Below are 20,473 nucleotides of genomic sequence, written 5' to 3' on the forward strand. Positions count from 1 at the left end.
ATACATTTAAAAATCCCACTGTAATTTATTTTAATTTCCTAAATGAAGTTAGGAGGTTAACAGTAGCTAGCTGAGCTGCTGACTACTAAGGTCTGAGGCTGTTTCTTGAGAAACAAAAAGGACAGACAATCAGAGCAAAGAGCTGTGGGTATTCATTACATTTCCTGGGGCATGTAAACTGTGGACTTTTCCATCAGAGCGAAATGGACAAAATCATCGTCCCGCCCTCTTTGTGCTGAAACTACCAGAACCTGTTGGTAGCATCGACCTGCTAGGTGAAAAGCAGCACCATGAGTGTTCCCTGAGAGGAGTGAGGCTAAAATGCAGGTGAAGAAAGGGCAGGGAGCATTGAGCGCAGAAACTTCAGGGTATAGGTGCCATGCAACGATGCCCCGCTAGAAGGCGATGGTGCCTACCTAACAGGTTCCCAGCAGGGAGGAACAGGGCCAGGTCATAGAGAATGTGAGATGTCCAGCCATCTGGTGGGCTTGCTTGCAAACTGGGGGCTACATCCATTATCTATACATTAGGGGCCCTGATGTCTTTGTAAGGAAGTGGGGAACAGGCCCTCACAGCCTGGCTTGGCTAAGGGACAAGCAGAGCAGTGTGGCAGCTCCTTGGCTCTGGTTTCCCTTCTAAAGCCACAGTGTGATGCTTCTACACATTAGGGAGTTTTGTCTTTCAGTTATCTCCTCTCTCAAATGAGGGCAGCCGTGCAAGGGGAAACAAGAAGAAGAAAGGGAAACAAGAATGAAGAGTAACCAGGAAGAATGTGCGGGAAGACGGCGGAAGAAAGAGTGTGTCTGCAGGAAAGAGGAGGCAGACAGTAGGGCTCCTCAGCTAGCAGCTGAGTCTGGTATAAACTGGGACTGCATTCACACCGGTGTGTGAAGCTGAGTCAGACACATTCCTCTCTGCAGTGGGCAAGGCAACTCCCCAGGGGTTAGTTCAGGGGGCAGAGCCCACCTCTTCAGAGTTTGTCTGAGTTGAGAAGATACAGACTTGGGAGGAGAAATCCACTTGCCAACCGAGTCTGCTGGTTTCTGCGGGCCCAGTGAACACTGGAGAACCAACAAATGAGGAGCTGGTGAAGATCGGAGACCTTTCCTCTTGGCTGGCAGAGGTTATTTTGCACCTCTTGGTCTTGAAGGCGAGGGCATTGTCCCCTTCTCAGCCCTTTGGTGGTTGAGAGGAACCAACAGACAGAGCTTGTGATGGACAAGACCAGCAAAATGGACTGGGTGGCTGGAGGTGAGGAATAGACTTCTCTGGAGTACCCTATATGCTCCCTTCCCTCGGCTGCTTTCCTGGCAAGGCTAGACGTGTCCAATATATAGCAAGGGGGGAGAGCAGGGGGAAGGAACAGGTCTCTGACAGCCTGCCTTTTTCTTGCTTGCTGTACCCAAAGATGTCTTATGACCCTTCCTTCAGCAGCACAAGACCTGCAGAGGATCTTGAGGGTGGCAGCTTCTTGGAGGAAAGCAGTGGTGTGGATGATGACAGTAGCATCCTGGGAGGGGACAGCCCAGTCACGGGGCCTCTGGGTGCAGTGCTGCTCATCATGTGCCTCACTGGGATGGTGGGGAACATCTACACCATGTTGGTAGCCTCCGGCAGGGTGGCGGGCCACTCAGCGGGCTCCTTGGGGGTCTATGTGATCAATCTAGCCCTGGCTGACCTCCTGTACCTCTCCACCATCCCCTTTGTGGTCTGCACCTACTTCGCCCATGACTGGTTCTTCGGGGATATGGGCTGCAGGCTTTTGCTCAGCCTGGACCTCCTCACCATGCACGCCAGCATCTTCCTCCTGACTGCCATGAGCCTGGAGCGGTACTGGGCAGTGTCCAGGCCACTGCGGGCCAGGTGGGCCAGCAATGCTTACCGCAAGCTGGCCAGTGCTGTCCTCTGGCTCCTCTCACTCCTGCTTACAGCCCCCATGATGGTGATGACCCAGCTGCGGGAGGAGGACGGCCCCCACAAGCGCATATGCATCCCCACCTGGACACCGGCAGCCTTCCGGCTCTACCTGACAGTGCTCTTCACCACCAGCATCCTGGCACCTGGTGTGGTGCTGGGCATCGTCTACACCCGCCTGGCCCGTGCATACTGCTCCACATGGGGCCTAGGACTGCCGGTTGCCGGCAGGGCCCCTGCCCGGAGGCTCTTCTCCAGGATCTCCACCATTGTGGTGGTTTACTGGGCCTGCTTCCTCCCCTTCTGGGCCTGGCAGCTGGCTGGGCTCTACTGGGGCGAGGGGCTGGGCATTGGTGCCACTACACAAGCCTACCTCAACTTTGGGGTCACCTGCCTGGCCTACAGCAATAGCTGCATCAACCCCTTCCTCTACACCCTACTCACTCGCAGCTACCGCCGGTGCCCCAGGGTGGGCATGGCACGGCCACCAGCACCATCCTAGGAGCCATGGAAGGGCTAGGGGGAGGCCACAGCATCCCTCCACTTAATAGAATCATAGAGTCACAGAATGGTTTGGGTTGGAAAGGACCTTAAGATCATCCAGTTCCAACCCCCCTGCCATGGGCAGGGACACCTCACCCTAGACCATGTCACCCAAGGCTCTGCCCAACCTGGCCTTGAACACTGCCAGGGATGGAGCATTTACCACTTCTTTGGGCAGCCTGTTCCAGTGCCTCACCACCCTCACAGTAAAGAACTTCTTCCTTATACCTAACCTGAACTTCCCCTGTTTTAGTTTGAACCCATTACCCCTTATCCTCCTGCTACAGTCCCTGATGAAGAGTTCCTCCCCAGCATCCAATTTTGGGAGAGCTGTTGAGCTATGGGGGATGAGCAGTATCCTAGGTTGGGAACATTGGCTGGGGTTGAGCCAAGAAATAAAAGTGCATCACCCTCCATGCTGGCATGCAGTGTCTTCTGTTGTCATTGTTCCAGTGCCTTCCCCTTCACACCTTCCTCTCTGCAAAACTGCTCACCCTCCTCAGCTCGGGTGGAGGGTGTGTGTCTTGAGGATACTGGCTCCATCCTTGGGTCCTTCAGCCCTGGCATGCCAGCAAGTGGGTGGAAGGGAGGAGTCAGCCTCGATACTCTAAATTACACAGCTGGGGAGCCCTCACCACCTCTCACCTCCTCGCTAGCAACGGGCCAAGCCATAACAAAGTCAGGACAACAGTGAGTCACAGATTTCACAGGACCAGTGAGTCACTTCGAGGAGCAGCCACGCTAGCAGGAGACCTGAATTAGGTTCATTCTCTTGTGGTAAAGCTCACACTCGGCTTTCGTCCCCCACCCGCCACAGAAAAAATCCCTTAGAAGAGTCTTGCTAAAAAAAGACTCCCAAGTGCAGTTAAGAGACATGGTGAGATTGTGCTGAAGTACAGCCTGGGGATGTCAGCACATTTGCTGAGCTGTCAAGATCGTCCCAGCAGAGGAAGCTGTAAGGAGACTGTGTGTCCATCATCACAGCTGATGCAGGGGGCCCTCAGCTGCATCATGCCTCTGCTATGGCTGAGGAAATCCCCAACTCCAGACTGTGCCAATACCACTGTATAAACCGGGCCAGGTCCATTTAGCCTAACATGGGTCATTCCCATATGGCTAAACCCTCTTCTTATCCCCAGAAAGAATGGCCTCATTCACATCGCCTGATGCGAAGAGCCTCCAAGCCATGCTGTCCCCCAGCCATGCCCAGGCACAGAGTGGCAATGTTAGATGTTGTGTTTACTATTATAGATGTAGACCTAAAGAGTGGGATGTGATCGTAGAATCACAGAATGGTTTGGGTTGGCAAGGACCTTAAGATCACCCAGTTCCAACCCCCTGCCATGGGCAGGGACACCTCACACCGGACCATGTAACTCAAGGCTCTGTCCAACCTGGCCTTGAACATTGCCAGGGATGGAGCATTTACCACTTCTCTGGGCAACCTGTTCCAGTGCTTTCCAGAGCAGACTGGCTTTGGGCAACATGGGGCTTCAAGAGAGATCCAGCTGCAGAGCCTCAAGTTGTTTGTATACCCCCTGTATTTCTGCCTCCTAGCTTAAAAGCCAATCTTGAGCCCTTGTCTCCAACTTGTCTCTCTCTTACTCCCCAGCCCCCCAGTTCCTAGGAGCCAAAACTTCCTCTGCCATGGGTACCTGAGACACCAGGCACAGCCTCATGAAATAGGGAGCAAGAACAAGAAATGCTGCTGCTGTAGGGGCAAGTCGCAGTCTTTCAGCTACTCTGCGACTGCTTAATGGGAGGTTTCCACCCAGCCAGGCCTGTAGGGAGTGCTTGTAGGACATCAAATTGTTGGTGCTTCATGTTGCTCATGGCCAAGCCTGGAAAGGAGAACACAAAGGTTGGGTCCGTCCATCCCAACTGCTGTGCACTATGGAAAGGGCAGCTCCCACTTCTGCTATGCCCACCAGCAGTAGTCATTGCTCCCATAGTAGCATTAGACTGGGAGAGCCCCAGAGGCAGCTGCTGGCTCACACCTTGAGTAATGACCCACAGCCCATTGACAACTATGCTGCAATACCAAACATGCCTCATTAGCTCCACACTTCTCAGAAGCCAGCCTCAGTTTAGACTGAGAAGTGCTCAGGCTCATTTGAGCTAATACAGGTGAAGGGATAACAAAAACATCCTTATCATCCCACACCCCAGCTGGGCATTACCAGCTCTCCCAGCTCCAGATGGATCAGGTAAGGCACATGGGGCAGAATAAAAGCAGACCTCTCCAGGTCACGACCATCCTATGCCACATCAGCATTTGTGCTTCTGCAGTTGTTGGAAGAAAGGAGTTGGATGAGGACCTCACTACACACTCTGCCACACTGAGGCATCCTTTCCTACTGCTGCTCCAGGTAGCAGCAAGAGGTCCCAAGAAGACATAGGAGAGTTATGTCACAAGCAGGACAAACTTCTACAGATGGGTGCAGGCCAAAGCTAGCACAGCTGAGCATTATTCTCTCCTTCCATGCCTCACTAGGTTTACCTAGCACAGCAACTCAAGGCTGTCCAAGGCCAGCCAGGGATGCTTAGTTTAGGGAGTGAGTTAATAAACCCAGTTTACTCAGGAAGAGTAATGAGTCAGTCTAGACCTCAAGAGTGGGTGACTTTGCCTAAGGGACCCTTCCACTCTCCCCCCTCAGTCACATCTAGCCCCATTGTTTCCCCCAAGCCTCTACTTGGGCTTTTTAACCTTCTGCCTCCTAGGCTTTTGACCCTCACCCTCCTCTCCATCCATGACTTTAAGGCTGGCACAATATCACCCACGTATGGTTGGCTACCTTCCTTCCCTCACCCCTCCAGCAAAGTGACCAACCCACATAGACTTGCAGTATGAAACAGATTAGACTGAGACTGGGTAGGACAAAACTTATTTATTGAATGATATTTCTGTATCTTTGCAATGAAGGGGTTAGAGAAAAGTTATTCCCAGCTGAGGGACTGCAGTGTGAAGTCTCCTTGTGTATCAAAGTAGTCAAAGACAGCGAGACCAAGCCGGTTCGGGAATGTGAACTGATGGCCTGGCAGGTGGACTGTCACATCATTTGGGTTGATGCTGAAAGTGATCTGCAAGACAAATGGAAAAGTCAAAGAAAGCTTCTGCCAAGACACCCTCAAGCTTTTCCCCTCCACAGTGTTACCGTGCCGCCCTCCACTTTGCAGGGTGAACGTGCTCAGCAGCATAACCTGCTCTTCAACAGCAGGACTGTTATTCTGGTCTCCCAAGAGATGCCTATTCCCTGCTCTGTTCAATAGTAACATCCCTTTGAACTAGATGAGGCTTGCACCTTTGATCCCCACCCTCTATCCATGCTCAAAGCCCTGGGTGGTGGCACTGGCCAAGCAGGAGAAGCCAGCCACCTCCTATACAAGGAGTCCCTGCAGTTGGATGCCCTGTGCCAAACACTCTTCCTTCACCATGTCATGTACAGAGAGTGCATCCGAGGCCTCACCTCTGCAATGCCCCCCTTCTGGAAAGGGAAGACAGTCTCCCTCTGCTCTGTACCCCACTCTTCCACCTTCTTTGAGTTGCACACGATGGTGTTCACATCACCATGAGCATCAAAACGAGGGTTGAAGTGAAGCCCAAGGTGGGAAGCATCCTTCCCCAGATTCATCACAAAGCTGCAGAGAAAGAAGACATCAATACTGTTTTAATCAACACTGTGGTAGCATGTTGCTCATCGCCATGAACATCTTCGAGTCTGTTGCTTTACCAGCTGAGGGTAACCAAAGAGAAACCCTTTGCTGAACTGCACAACTTCCCCAAGAAGATGGTGCTGTGCCAGTAAGAGGTAATCTCATCTAATGGGGTGATAGCCCCACAGTGCCATCCCTGGGAAAGGCACCACTTGGTTTCCATGAAGCTTTTAACAAGAGAAAGGTTCAGCACTCAGAGCCCTGAACCTGGAGTTGCCCTGCACCCAAACCACAGTATCACAGTATGCTAGAGATTGGAAGGGACCTCAAAAGATCATCTAGTCCAATCCCCCTGCCGGAGCAGGAACACCTAGATAAGGTCACACAGGAATGTGTCCAGGCGGGTTTTGAATGTCTCCAGAGAAGGAGACTCCACAACCAGCTCCCAAGAAGACAGTTGCTTTCCACAATTTCCTCTCAGGCCCAAACAGTTAGCTGGCTCTGCATCCTGCCTGGCAGTCACTGCCTTCTCCCCACCCTGCAGGCAGCTGTCATAATTACTATGTCATTAGCCATCCCAAAGCATCTGCCATGGCAGCAGGAGGAAGCAGATTCCTAGCCCAGTGTCCACCTTGGCCTCAGGCCTCTTACCCAGATGAGAGGAGAGGAGGCATTATTTGGCAAGAGAACACCCAGGAGGCTTCACTCTGATGCTAACATGCTTCAAAGGCACTGGGAAGAGCTGGGACATGTTTCCTGGAACACCGCTAGTGCTGGTACAGCACCTACAGGCTCCACCTTACCCACCAAAGGACCTCACCAGCCACAGACCTGCACAAGGGCTGGGGCTGCTGTGGAGCTTTCCCAGACACCTTGATCCCTGCACATTTAGGGATGCTTCCTTCCCCACTAGTATCTAAGAAGCATCTCCTCTGGGTGAAAGTGAACTTCAACACCCCGAGATGCCCTGCTGCAACATGCAGCCTTCCCATCTGCACCATAAGCTGCGGCTGAGAGCATCCGTGGAGCCAGAGCACCCAAGACCTCCCAGCCACTTGAGTGGCGCAAGGCACTGTAAATGTGTTCCTACTCCTGGAACATCTTTGTGCAGGGGAGAGGATGTGGCTGTGGGGATGCAATCGAACCAAATCAGATATACAAAGCTTCTGTTTCCTTTACGCTGCTCTACAGAGGATATGGTCAGTGTCAGTGCACGCAGCTGGAGCTTCACATCTGCTTTGGCTTAGCCCCTTGGCAATACAGTGCGTCTGCAAAATGCATTAGGCAGTGACTCACTGCAAAGCACTGGTAGCGTTAACCCCTTCCAAAGCTGCCCCTCTCCTACCCAAGGGAGGGATTCCTTTTGTCCCCAGCTGGAGAAGACAGCTCAGTGTGGTGCCTCGACAGCACAGCTTACCTCTTGGCACTTGGAGAGATTTTCCCCTTGACGGTGAGGCGCTGGCCAGGCTTGAGACCCAAGTTGGTGCACACTGGTCCCTGGGGAACATGGAGGCAGAGACATTAGCTCAGTACCTGCTGGCTCGCTTGCTCCTACTTGGCAACTCTCCTTGCTGCCTTGCAAGTGCATTGCTTTGGACCACTGGAGAGACTGGGAAGCTCCCTTCCCCTAGGGCACTGCACCAGTGACATCCCATGGACATGTGCCCAATTTCCCAACTTTCCTCCTGCTGCTGTTATCAACTTATCTGTATTTCACAGCAGTAAAGCCTAAGTAACTGCAAGCTCCCATCACACCCAGCCTGCCACAAACACACCTGCGTGCCTCGTGGGCCTCAGCATCCCACACAAGCCTGGCTGCACATGGATGGAGCCTCCAATCCCTTCCCTAGCTTGGATTTGAACTTCAAGCCTTGCCCATGTCCAGGGGCTCAGACACTTTGCTCTCCAGCTTCCAAGAGCTTGAGTGCTTTCTGTAGGCTCAACATTTGCAAGAGCATTGTCCTGCTCCATGTGCACACCTTTCCCCACCTTCTCTCTAGGAGAACTAAAGTACCCTGGCAAACCCATATGTACTCATTTTCTATCACAGCAGAGGCAAGACCCCAGTACAACTAAGAATCTTTCCCCCATCCCACTTTAATAAATAAGTCTGCACTTCAGATACTCCCTGGTGAATCACCCTGTGTCTAATGAAAGATTAATTAATCAAAGGATTGCAATCACTCTTCTGACACAACCATCTACCTGGCAGTCCTTGGCACTCACAGAAGGACACTTTTGTAGAGCACATTATTTTTAGAAGAAAGGAAAGTAATGATTCAGTGACTCAGTAAAACCTCAGCCAGGAAGCAAGCAGCAAGACTGCCCAGAAAAGATGCTTAGAGAGCAGTAAGCATTACTGCAACCGCTTCCCCAGAGCAAAGCTGCTGCAAAACAGGTTACCCCAGCTTGGGAGCCAACCCAGCTTGGGGATCCCCCCATGTTACCCCTAAAGGGAACCTGCAGGGAAAAAGAACCATGTCTGCCAGAAGAAGAAACAGCAGCCACCCCTCTGCAATGGATGCAGCAGGCACTCAGCTCTAGCAGACCCTCTGACACAGGGGCTGAAGAGGACAGAGCCAGTACCATCACACCAAGCCAACACAGCACACGTGAAGCACCGCCTGCAGCAAAGCTGCCCCAGCCCTTCCTCTACTCACGCAAGACATGGTGCTGCTCCGCAGGGTAACGCTCCTCTTCACCAAGGTGCAATAGTCCCAGGCAAGTAACTGCAGGGGCCCCACCCTTGTGTTTAAATAGATGGAGAGCTCAGTTGCCCCAGCCCTTCTCCATCCCAGCCACCAATCACACTGGGGAAAGGGTGGGAGGGCTTTGTTTTGGAGGGAGGGAAGGAGGACCTAATAGGCAGAGCTGCTTCCTCCCTGTCCTCACCCAGGCTCCCCTCCAGGATGCTAAACCCAACCCTTCCCAGCAGGCTGCCGGCTGCTCCAGGAGGCAACCCAGCTGTGTGTGGCCATGAAGCCAATGGAAAATAGTTTTACAATGAGTGTTTTACTATCCAAGGCTTTTAGCCCACATGGAAAATGGTCAGATGGATTTGGGACTTGGCGGGAAGGGCTTAGGAGGAGGGCTGGGCTCTTCGGCTCCAGCTAAATCAGGAGCAGGAGAAATAGCGCTGCGCACATAGAAACTCTTTGTGGTACAGGTGAAACCCCAGGAACAGAGGACTGAAGCTGGATCCAGGGTCATGAGGCTGTGCCTAGCTGCCCACCCAGCCCTTACTGCCCGCTCTTGTAGGTACAGGAACCAGAGAAGGGAGCATAGTCCTTACTCTGCAGAACCCCTAGATGCCCTCAAATCTGTGCAGTTCGTCTTGGCTGTAAGGCACAGCAAGCCAAGAGGAAGCCGTCTTGGAAGGGTGGGGAGGAATTATCCAGGAAAGCTTAGGGCCTGGATCTTGTGCTTTCCCTGAACACAGCTGGGGGCTGAGGAACAAGGGGATGGGGGCAAAACTATCACAATAATCTGTAGGATCTATAATGTCTTTTATCTGCCTCCATGTTCTCTTTATGGCAAGCATGATTCACTCTGGGTGAAAGGATTCCTTTGGAAAAAGTTACCCAATTACTACATGGCTCAACTGTAATTAGGCTGAAAGAGGAGGGAAAAAATTCAGGCACCAGGCCAAGCTTGTGGCTTAAAGCTCTCCTTGTCTTGCATATTTGTCTCTAAATCACAAGACTGTGATTTCCTTAAGGGGCCCAGAACTGAAACTCACTGAAGCACTTTCCTCTTCCCTTTCTATGGGGCCCATCAGTTCACCTGCTGCTGAGGACATGATGGTCCCCAGCCATCTTACCCCTGTCAAGCACAACCCCAGAGGCTGTCACTCCTGGATATTCCCCATCAATGCCAGCAGAATCTCCTGCCTGCTGGTGCTGGGGAGGGCATGGACAGGCTCCAGTCTTTGGCCAGGTTGCTGATCACCCCATGACACAGGGGGCTGGACCAAAGGCCAAAGTGGGGTTCTCTGCTCTGCCATGGGTGCTCCTTCTTTCCCCCTTTGGAAACCTGCCCCAGGGTTCAGCCCTTGAGCCTGATCCTTTCCATGTGTTGTGGGACGAGGAGAAGTGCTCCATACTAACAGGAGAAAGAGGAACTAGAGACAGCTTCTTCTGTGCTCGGGATGTGTGTGTAATTAAATCAATTCCTTTTCGATCTAAGGTTTTGTAAGACTGAACCCCTTTAAAGGACCCCAAGGTCCTTATCTCCAAGCAGATAAGCTGCTGCTGGAGCCACGGTCTAGCTGGTTGCAGGAGCTGGTCTGTGATACCCTTGAGGCCCTTCTTGTTCCCTTGAAAGAATGTTGGATAGGGAAGGGAAGTGTGTAAATATTTGCTTACTGGGAACTGGAGATGGGGAATGCCATTTAAGATGTATGGGGTGGGTTCTGTGTTTCCTGCAGTGTTTCTGGCAGCCGGGCACTGTAACCCAGCCTTAGTAGCTACCAGCTCCTTGAGTCATGCCTGTCCAAATGCTGCTGCAAAGATTAGAGACCAGCTCATGGGTAACGAGGTTCTCCTCTCCGCAGAGGAGACATTGGAAGGCTGTTCACATCAAGCAAATTCAGCCTTCAGACTTGAGTCCACCTCAGGCAGACTGTGTTTCTGTGAGGGAAGTCCAGGTGTCTTCACTGGCTTTCAAGGAGCCTCGGATTAAATGGCATTTGCATGACAGTTTAATAGCATGGGCAAGGGTGCCTTGGGGTGTCCCATTGCCTGTAGGCCCTAGGCTACCTCCGTCATTATAATGTCATGTCTCCCTTCCTACCTCTGGGTTAAAGGTGAGGTGATGAGGATCTAAAGGTCCAGGATGAGCGTCCTTACAAGGTAAAGCTGAATTCAGGGAAGGGAATGTCCCTGCTTACCCTGATGGTGAAGAAAGGTCCCTGCTTCAGCACACTGACGATGCGGAGATGCTTGCCCATTGTTTGAAGAAAGGTCCCTGCTTCAGCACACTGACGATGCGGAGATGCTTGCCCATTGTTTTCAGCAGCAATGTGGTGTAGAAGGAGCCATTGTGGGCTGAGGACAGAGCCAGGCTGGCTAGAGCTCACAGTCCTCACCTCCTGTCACCATATCCCTTATCAGCGTGTTGCCGATCAGCCAGCTAGGGGATGTGCCAGCAGGTTATCAGCCCATCCGATTTGTAAAGGATGGACCTGAGGAAGATGAGGACAGATCATAGCAGACCTTGGCGGCACAGGCTTATACCACTATGTGGGAGCTCAGCGGTGGGATAGGGCTTTTCTCCTCTGCCTTTCCAGCCAAGCTATTCCTCACCAGGAGAGCTCTCCTGCATCACATTGCAAATCCATACGTTGTATTAGAGGGAGATCCACTGATCTGCATCGTACCTTGTGAAGCAAAAGATCTTTACCCAAGCCAAAGGGAGTGACTGGTCCTGATGCTGTTGCTGCAAACAGTGCCCTTGGCCATGCCAAACTCTTGGCCAGAGGCAGCTGCGAATGTGGAGAAGGGAGTAGTGTCTGTGGGATATTACTTCAGCAATGTCTCATCTCTGGTTATGAGGGTGAGGCCGCTGGTGTTTGCATCTGCACCTGCTTTCTCCAAATTGGGATTGCGTGTCCTTGGACAGGATGGGGCCAGGAGAAGAGTGTGTACAAGAGCCTGCTGCCATGATGGGGCAGACCAAATTCACAGCCAGCACGTGTGTGTCCACGGCCAGAAATCACAGCAAAGACCCCACCACCCATGTCCTATGCTAGGGGTTATGCATCCCACTCAGGTCCTGACCCTGGGTACCTCTGCTGTGGCCCATGCTTCAGCAACAGGCTCCTGGAGCTGCCCTCTTGCTAGCCTTTCCTTGCACAATGTCCCTGTCTGCTCACTCCTTGCTGGAAAGAGCGGATTGCCCTTGTATGGTGAGAAATACCAGCCAGCTCTCAAAGAGTTGCTGGTGCCTTTGGGGCCTGAGGTCATCCCTTGACGCTGGCTGTGATCAGTCATTCCCATAGAGGGGACTGGACATCCACATCTAGAGTTGCCCATGATCTTCATTGTAGCTCTCCTCCCAGGGCCTCAGCCTTCTTCTTTGACACCCCTTGACACTCTCCTTGACACCCAAAGAGCCTGTGCTGATCTCTCCATGCTGAGATAGCACAGTTTCTTAAACTCCCAGCTTTCCTCATGGGCATCCCCACCCCTGCCAACATCCAAGCTGCAATTCAGCTTAGGTTGAAGAGGGAAACGTGATTGCCAAGTGTGAGTTTCATCACTGAGAGTAGCTTTGATTTAGGGCCTGCCTTCTGGTCTGGCTGATAGGCACTGGTATGGCTCAGCATACCCAGACTGGTCCTGCATGCTGAGGGCTGGAGTCTAGCTACTGCAGGTTGTGAGGTCAAATTGAGCTGCTGGGTGGCTCTAACCAAGGTGGTTTGGCAACTGCCAAAGAAATAGCCAAGTCAGGAAAGCGTCTGAAGCACAAGAGGGAAGATCTGCCCCAAGTCTGCTTGTGAGGGATGCAGCGATAGATGGGGCGTCCCACGCCATGACCTTGGAAAGGGCTTGGTTGAAAAACCCGTGGACTACGTGACCAAAGTCCACCTGTATACATTGCTCTCCAGCTGGCAAAGAGAGTTTCAGCTGCAATTACTCCTTCTGTGATTTGCAACATCTTTCCACTGGGAGAGCGTCTTTGTACCTGTTCAGCCACTTCGTGTTATGTGGGCTGTGGTATTTTAAATTCAGGATTAGGTGCGCTAACCTCAGATTTATTATCTCGCGAACACAGAGCCTCTCATCAGGAATGGGCCACAGCAGGATCTCCCAAGCTTCGCCTGCTGAAACATTTCCAACCATGTCCAATTTCCTGGATTAGAAGCCGACTGTGAGGCTCCAGCTCCTGCTGACTCCAGAATCTCTGCTTTCATTAAACCAGTATGGAAATATGTTCCCCAGTAATGAAGATAATCCTGCAAATGTTATCAAAGGGTACCTGCACAAGGTGAATTATCCGGGCGAGCCTGCAGTTACAGCTTGGGGAAGCGGGAATGACTTCTGCTCATGCTAGTAACACTGGGATGTGTTAGACACACCTCCAAGTGTACCCCAGCAGCTCCCCACATCCATACTCCCCACCCCCTACCCTGCACCTCTGGCTGCTCACATTGGGCTCCATCTCACCTCTGGGGTCTAAACCCTCCATGGGCTCAGTGGGGAAGGGAGTGCTCCTAGTCTGTCAGATGGGGTGGCATCCTGACAGGCTGGGAGGGCAAGGAGGGAGCCATGGGCAGCTTGGATCAGCCTGTGTCAGACCATGGAGATGGGGGGCCCAAGCCTTTCAAGTGCCGTTCTACCATGTAACAACAGCGAGAAGCCATCTACTAATCTAGGTTAGCTCCTCCGCCTGGGTGATAGCAGGAGGACTCCCTGCCCGACGGTGCTAGAAATACTGACAGCACAGCAAAAACGTGCCAAGCCTTCGGTTAACTTGGACATGAAGGATCCTGACTGTGAGGCTGGAGCAGCAGAGTTAGCAGATCTGTAATCCCAGCCAGGCAGTGGCTGCTCAGGAAGGCTTCAGGCCATTTGCACCTCAGTTTAAGGGCACTTGGCCCAGGGTGGCACAGCAAAGGTGAATCAAGGAGGGCCTGATGCTTCTTGGTTTTGACACAGGGAGGTTGCTCGCAATGACACAGCCTGGACTGGGTGGTTGCTGCACGTACAGTATTGCCAAGAGCTGCAAATGAAGGTGAAGAAAAGCCTTGCAGCAGGTCAGGCAATCACTGCTGAGCCAAAGTGGGACAGCACGCCAGAGCTGGGAGATGAATGGAGTGAGGCTTAAGATGTCCTGTAGGTAAAGTACAATTAGGGACCTTGTAGAACTCTGCCACACAGTTTGAAACCAGTAGTGTTTTTCACATTTAAGGAAAATGGTAAATCAGCTTCTGACTGGTGGCATGGATTTCCAATCTTCTTTAAATAATTCAAGTTGGAGAAACAGAAAGGAAAACAGAAGTGAAAAGTCAGTTGGGGTGCAGCGTGCATTGTTCAGGCTGTGCAAGCACTGCAGGCAAGGCTTCAGACCTAACCTTTAAGAAGTGAGATGTTTCAAAAGCAGAGCTACGAGCTCTGTAAATGCTGGCTGTAGAGGGGAAAGCATTGCCACCGTTTGTCTGGACATTGGCTAATGACTTCCAGGGGGCCTGCAACACAAGCCCAGTGCCATCACTGCAGGAGAGGAAGGAAATGTTGTGCTAAAAGATGATTCTAAGACTATTCCTGGGCTGCTTGGTTAATGCTGGGTGTTCAAGGGCAAGGAAATGCAGCTCAGTGCGAGAGAGTCGGATGTTTTGGCACTGATGTACTGAAGCAAGAGAGCTGCAGGCTATCGGCTGACTGTGGCCACCAGCTCTGCACTGCTGTAATACCCATACTGGTGTCCTTGCAGTGCCTTAGAAACCTGCTATTTACTGAGCCTATTTCAAGCCTAGAAATGACCTGCTGAGGCAAATTCCTTGTCTCAGGTTGTTGTCTGTCAAAGTGACTTTTGAGATGCGCCGGGCAGAGGTTTGTTTGCTGTACTTAATATGCAGGCTGTAAGTGGATGCTGTGTTTGAACATGTTACAGCAACCCAGAAACCCAGCTCTTCCAAGAAACAGTGCTCAAGAGAAGTATGTTCGTGGAATACAGGCACGTTCTCCTGCAACACCCTTGAGACCGAAACTCAGCCACATGCCATTTTTCAGCGAGTAATGTGTATAAAACCCAGTGTGGAATGATGATCCTGAACAAAAGGGTTGCCTTGAATAGGCTTTGCTGGCAGGGATGACAAAGAAGCCTGAAAACACTCTACTCTTCTGTGCATGCAAAGTGGTACCTAGGGTGTGGGCTGTGATGTTGGTCTCCACACAGGGCAGAAACAGCATCAGAGCTGTTCAGGATGTGAGGCCAGCAAGGGGCCTGGAGCACATCAGGTTTTTTCTCACGAAGATGTACCCTGCATGGGCCATTGCATCTGCTTTAGGAAACGCTTTTGCTGCAGCCAGCCCACGAGCCAGCGTTAGGGGCACATCTCGTGCTTGGAGGGATTCCAAAGCACATGGGAGCACAAAGCATCAGCACAGCCAAGCTGAAAGCAAGGCAGGCATAACGCCAACTTGGCCTTTCTGAGGGGCAATGGAGCCCTGCCAAGGAGCAAGAGCTGGAGAAAAGAGTGTTGCCTTGGGCACACATGCACTGCCCTCCCTTGGGGTCCGGTGGGAGGCACAGATCATCATTCCCCAACAGGGATGCATCCTCCTGGCCCCAGAGCAAGCACAGCCAGGACTCTCCCCCACTGCATGACCGGGGACTCCCAAGCACACCCACAACTCCCTTGGGGGTTTCAGTAGCATATGGCATCCCTCACTTGGTGCCCCAAACAGTTAGGCAGTACTGAACCCTGTCAGGCAGCTGCTACCTGCCACTATACAGCCTGCTGGAACAATTACCTCTCACTAGTAAACCGTCTGTTATCTGCTGGGATCTGCTGCTGAAATAGGAAGGTGTTTCAGCAGGGCTTGGCACCCTCCCTTCCATGAGGCTCGTACTATTTGGGGAGAGAAAGCACAGGGCGCTCCTCTCCGATGCTATCTCAGATGGGAGGCAGTGGAAAGCACTGGGATGCATCATCCTCTGCAACACTGCTGGTTCCCACCCCCTTGCAAGGGGCCCAGGAACCCTCTGGGGCTGTTGGGCACATGCACATCCCTGGATAGCGCCTTTTGTAAGCGGATCTTTCTGAGGAAGCCCTCTGCAGAGCCATCTAGACTCCTGTCAGTAAGCACGTCCATCCATCATCATGTCACCAGCACATGCTGAAAGCACCCCACTAACCCCAAAGCTGGGCTTTGCCTGCTTGCAGGGCTTGGGAAGAGCCAAGCTGACACAGTTCAGGTGTCAACCGTCCACACCTCATGGCAAAAGAGAGGATCCACATCTGGGATCTCCTTGGCTCTCTCCTCCACATCTGATGCTTGGGCAGGTCCACAACAGCACCTGTTGGGGTGGTAATATAGGCCATTTCATCGGGAGCATAAGATCACACTCCCCCAGCCCTGGCAGCACAGACACCATCTGCCTCTCTTCTGCTTTATGCTCCAGGGCTGGGCTCCTCAGTGTTTCCCAAACAAAGAACCATCTCAATTGTCTGGAAGAAAGCCAAGGACCAGCTCACATCCCAGCAGAACTGGGTGGCTTGGGAGAAAGGAGGGAAGCATGCTGATCCACTTAGCACCAAAACAAACAACGTGGCTTTGTGCTATGGGATCATAGTCTTGCTCTTGTTATGACAGCCATTGAGGCTGAGCATTGACAAACTCCTGACTTTGGCTTGATGGTCGATCCTGACATGTCAACTGATTGCCTGGCCTTGTGCATGGAGGGGGGGGGTTCTACTGTGGAACAGCTTTGAGGATCTTAAAGTCCTTTCCAACCCTAACCATCCTATGATTCTATGATTTTAGGAAGTGTTTTTGGCCTACGGGCTACTGGTTGAGGGACATTTTTGTATGAAGTAGAGTCACAGATGGTGTTGATTAGACATAATATCAGCTTCTGCTTAGCCTCTTCATAGCAGGAGCCTGGGGGAAGGAGGATGTACACTCACTTGTAGCATCCACGCACCAGCGATTTGGTGGTAAGCGCTGCTCACATGAGCATGAAACCTGCTCTGCTCTCCTGGCATGAAGGGAAGGGAGAGTCAGTGTACCTGATAGACCCCATAAGTAGCCAGTTTGTGGGGCATGCATCACAGAGCAGCTCTGTGATGTCTGTTCAGCCCACAGCAGGCTCACCAGGTACACTGTGAGGCAGTACAGTGGACACATCTCTGTGGACATGATGAGACAGAAGCATCAAGAAGCCGAAGTGGGACCCCTGCAACACTCCATCCTGGATAAACACGAAGAGGGGTGTTTATCACTTCCTCTTCGCTCCAGCTACTGATCATGGTAACTGAACAGAGTTACTAAACCTGCCTGACTTCCCCTCTTGCCCCAGACCCTGGGCTGATGACAATGTTCTGGAAATCATGCTGACACAGTTCACGTGGTGTCCTCTGTGCCCCTGGCACTGGAGGACTTCTTCATGGCCTTAAGTCCTACAGTATAAGACTTTTCTTGGGCAGGATGGATTAGCATCAGGAATCCTGGACCATTGCAAAGGTACCAGCCTCCAGGCCCTTGGACACTTGCAGAAGCAGATGGGAGCTGGGACACATGATTTCCATCCCCACCAAAGCAAACAGGGAAAACCAGGGAGGTTCTCCTGGTCTCTGCACCAGCTAAATTTAGTCAGGCAGGTTCAAGCTGCAATATAAGTCACCTCCTCCCATTCAAAGAGAAGATGGGGATATGAGGGTAGTCCTCAAGTCAAGCCCATGATAAGGAGGCAACCTTAGAGTAAAAGCAATGTCCCTACACGGTCTGTTGTGTGAACTTGCCCAAGCAGGACAGGCCCTTTGCAGGTCCCAGCCCTAACCAAGCTCTGTTTGAGGCATCCCCAACCCAGGCAGGGTGAGAACCCTGGGCTTGTTTCCCTATCTCCGACACCTGAGAGCTCCTGGAAGGAGCAACCCAAGGTTGGAGTGGTGGGAGCTTGGAGCTGAGCAGCCCCAAGAGAAGGCCACTTCTTTCGAGCTCAGTTTTGGTACCCTATGGGCTGCCTGCCAGCCCAGAGGCATATGGACAGGTCTAGGAATGGGGGCCATTTGAGTGCCCGGTTGGTGTCTGTTCAGGACAAGCCGTCAGGGAGGGAAGGTTCCCTGGGCAAGCAGGCATCAGCCGTGACCTTCCTGGAGAGAAACAAGCAGAGGGCAAAAGCCCCATCCCTCCCCAAATGCATCCCTTAACAATAGCACTGTCAGCAAGGACTTGTGCTGCCTGCAGCGCTTCCCGCAGCCCTCGGGGACTTATCTAGCCCCTGACAAGAGGCAGGGAGACATGCCATTCTGACATTCCATCCCACTATGGGAACAAAGGCGTTTGTCTCTCTTTGTGGTGGTCTGCTTATTTGGAGGAAAGGGAAGGGAAAACAGCATCGAGCAGAACAGGGCCTTGCCCCATGTGGTGCTTTATTCGGCTGCCCTGGGGGTGTCAGCTCAGCTTTGTGGGCAGGGGAGGTTTTACCTGCTGAACAAGTCAAGGAGGACCTGCACCAGCGCAGGAGGCAAAGCAGTGGCTGGGAGAAGGACCCATTAGACCTACAAGTGGACAGGACCACTTCTCCAGCTGTGATAGTCTGAGTGCAAGAAGGGTGACCAAAACTGCAAAGCAGCCTGCCCAATACTGTGAAGGGAATCAGCCTCCCCTAGCTGGCTCCCCACTGGTGATAAGAGGTTACCCCACTTGGCCCAGGCACCCAGCCGGCCTTCCCTAGCAGTTGGTCCCCTTTCCAAATGGCCCAGAGAGTCTCTTGGCTTGGATGCCATAGAGGAAACAGGGCTGCTGCTCCCCTCTCCTGCTCTTGCTATGCTGAAGGCTGCGGTGGGAGGGCTGTCTGCACCACCTCCCCACCATCCTCAACACTCCCAGCTGGTGGGCGAAGGTGCTCCTGAACTTGCTCAACTGGTAGAACCTTCCCTCCGTGTGAAGTCTCTCCCTGCCTTTATGACTGCCTGCTTCTGAGCCAAGGATGCTTTTTTGGCAGCTCCAGGAGTGGGCCCGGCTGGGTGCGGAACACTGTTTTTCTCCAGGTTTTTATTACTTGCTTTGTTTCTCATGGTGCCTCAGCTGGCTGTCTTTCAAACTCCTCATCACTTCATCACTATCCGTTCTCTTCCTTCCCCAGCCCTGCAAGGACCCCATGCATGGCAGGGAAACCACAGCGAAAACACCCACTACTGAGCTTTGCTACAGTTCCTACATAGACTGAGCCATGCAGCATCCTCATGGGTTGGGAAGGAGATGGGGACTCACACAGAACCTTTGCTGCTGCTGCTGCTCTCTGGCTGCACTGGGAGCCTTTCACACCAGTGCCAACAGTATTTTTTGCTGGGCAATGGAGCTGAGCCACCCACCCTAGTGTCAGAACCCCCCGCCACATGCCCTAGGCTACCTGTTCCCTCTGTGTCAGGATTGCTGCTTGCCTGAAGGGACCCCTAAGGGCAAGAGAACCTCTCTGGGTCCAGGCAGGACCCTCCAAGGAGCACCGTCTCTGTCCTTGCTGCTCAGACCCTCCAAGCACAGGCCTGGAGCTGAATCAGAGAGAGAAGGAGCAGAGAGCCCAGCGCTGATGTTCATCTCCAGATGTGTGGGGTAGCCCTCTGGCAGGGCAGAGTGCTGTGCTGGAGGAATTGGGTCTCACTGAACATCAACCATTGTCTCTTCTTGTGCTGTGCAATGTCCACCAGGCTGAGGCTTCCTGAAGAACGCCTCCTCAAGTTCCCAAGACCAGCCAGGGAAGTCCTGGGAGCTTCCACTAGACTGGACTCTGTCCTTCGGGAGCAGCAAACCTCTTGCTCCTGAGCCCTGCATGTACGGTGTGGCCTGAGCAAGGTCAGGAACTGCACTGCTCTGTTTCGCTCAATGCAGTGGGGCTGGAACGGGTGGCTTTGGGGTTGTCAAACCCTTGCCCAGGAGGAGAGGCAGGCCAGGTTGCTGCAGCCTCTTGGTTAGGTTGGATGCAGCTGTGTGGGGCTGTGGGATGCTGGAGGAGCAGCTGTAAGGTGACCTGACCGCCTGCTCCCAAAGCTCCCCTGGCCTGTTGGGCACATGAAGGTATTTGGGATGAAGGTGGGTTGCTGTGCCTATAAGGCTCTATAAAGCTGTCATGTGAAGGAGGTGGCTTGCGGAAAGACTTTTATCTCCCCACACAGAGAAGACTAATGCTGAGAAGCCATCATACCCCGTGCTTTGGGACACAGGAACGGGTGACAAAAGGGAAGTGTCATTTAGCCCTAGAGAAAAAGCTTAGTGGAAGATGGGGATGAAACCTTGTCCCCCCTCCTCCTTCCAACCTTATAATAGGCAGCCCTGCCGGAGGAAACCTAACCCCTCCACATTACATACCTATAGGGTTATCATGATTTGGGTCAGGCCAGCCTCAAAGGAGTGAAACTGAGAGGCTGGGCTCTGCGCTGCTATTCCCAGAAGCAAAGCGGGTGAGAATGCTTGGCCATGTTGTGAGCTGGCCATCCCTTTCACAGGCAGGAACAAACAGAATGCTTTCTGGGGAAAGCAAACAGCATCACCCTCTGGGCAGGGGCAAGAGCTGCTGGGAATGGGGTGGCCCAGTTTGCTTGTCCTTCTCCTGGGACACTGGCAAATGGCTCAGAAAAGCTGCTGCTTTGGGGTTTTTGGGCTGGCATTGGGTCCAAGACAGAACAATGCCCCTGTGT

The 20,473-nt window shown here is 52.6% G+C and overlaps 1 protein-coding gene and 1 pseudogene across 2 annotated transcripts; one reads left to right on the forward strand and one right to left on the reverse strand.

Annotated features, from left to right (window-relative positions):
• The first annotated feature begins 642 nt into the window (after window positions 1-642).
• LOC308230793 (urotensin-2 receptor pseudogene) lies at window positions 643-2,451 on the forward strand (annotated as a pseudogene). Its single transcript has one exon. The product of its transcript is annotated as a urotensin-2 receptor pseudogene (transcript).
• Window positions 2,452-5,390: 2,939 nt separating this feature from the next.
• Window positions 5,391-8,824, reverse strand: LGALS1 (galectin 1). The gene is made up of 4 exons (XM_080624882.1): window positions 8,772-8,824; window positions 7,529-7,608; window positions 5,925-6,096; window positions 5,391-5,538 (listed from the first exon to the last, which is right to left on the reverse strand). Exons 1-4 carry the CDS (start codon window positions 8,778-8,780, stop codon window positions 5,395-5,397), a joined length of 405 nt encoding a protein of 134 aa, XP_080481008.1. The 5' UTR covers window positions 8,781-8,824; the 3' UTR covers window positions 5,391-5,394.
• Window positions 8,825-20,473: the final 11,649 nt, after the last annotated feature.

Source organism: Psittacula echo (genome assembly GCF_963264785.1).
Source record: "Psittacula echo genome assembly, chromosome: 1".
Taxonomy (NCBI): domain Eukaryota; kingdom Metazoa; phylum Chordata; class Aves; order Psittaciformes; family Psittacidae; genus Psittacula; species Psittacula echo.

Excerpts from the sequence above, each read along its gene's own strand:
- LGALS1 (XM_080624882.1), bottom strand. Across the intron at positions 6,097-7,528 it reads ATCTCTCCAAGTGCCAAGAG|CTTTGTGATGAATCTGGGGA; the intron begins GTAAGCTGTGCT and ends CTTTCTCTGCAG. Across the intron at positions 5,539-5,924 it reads AGAAGGGGGGCATTGCAGAG|ATCACTTTCAGCATCAACCC; the intron begins GTGAGGCCTCGG and ends TTTGTCTTGCAG.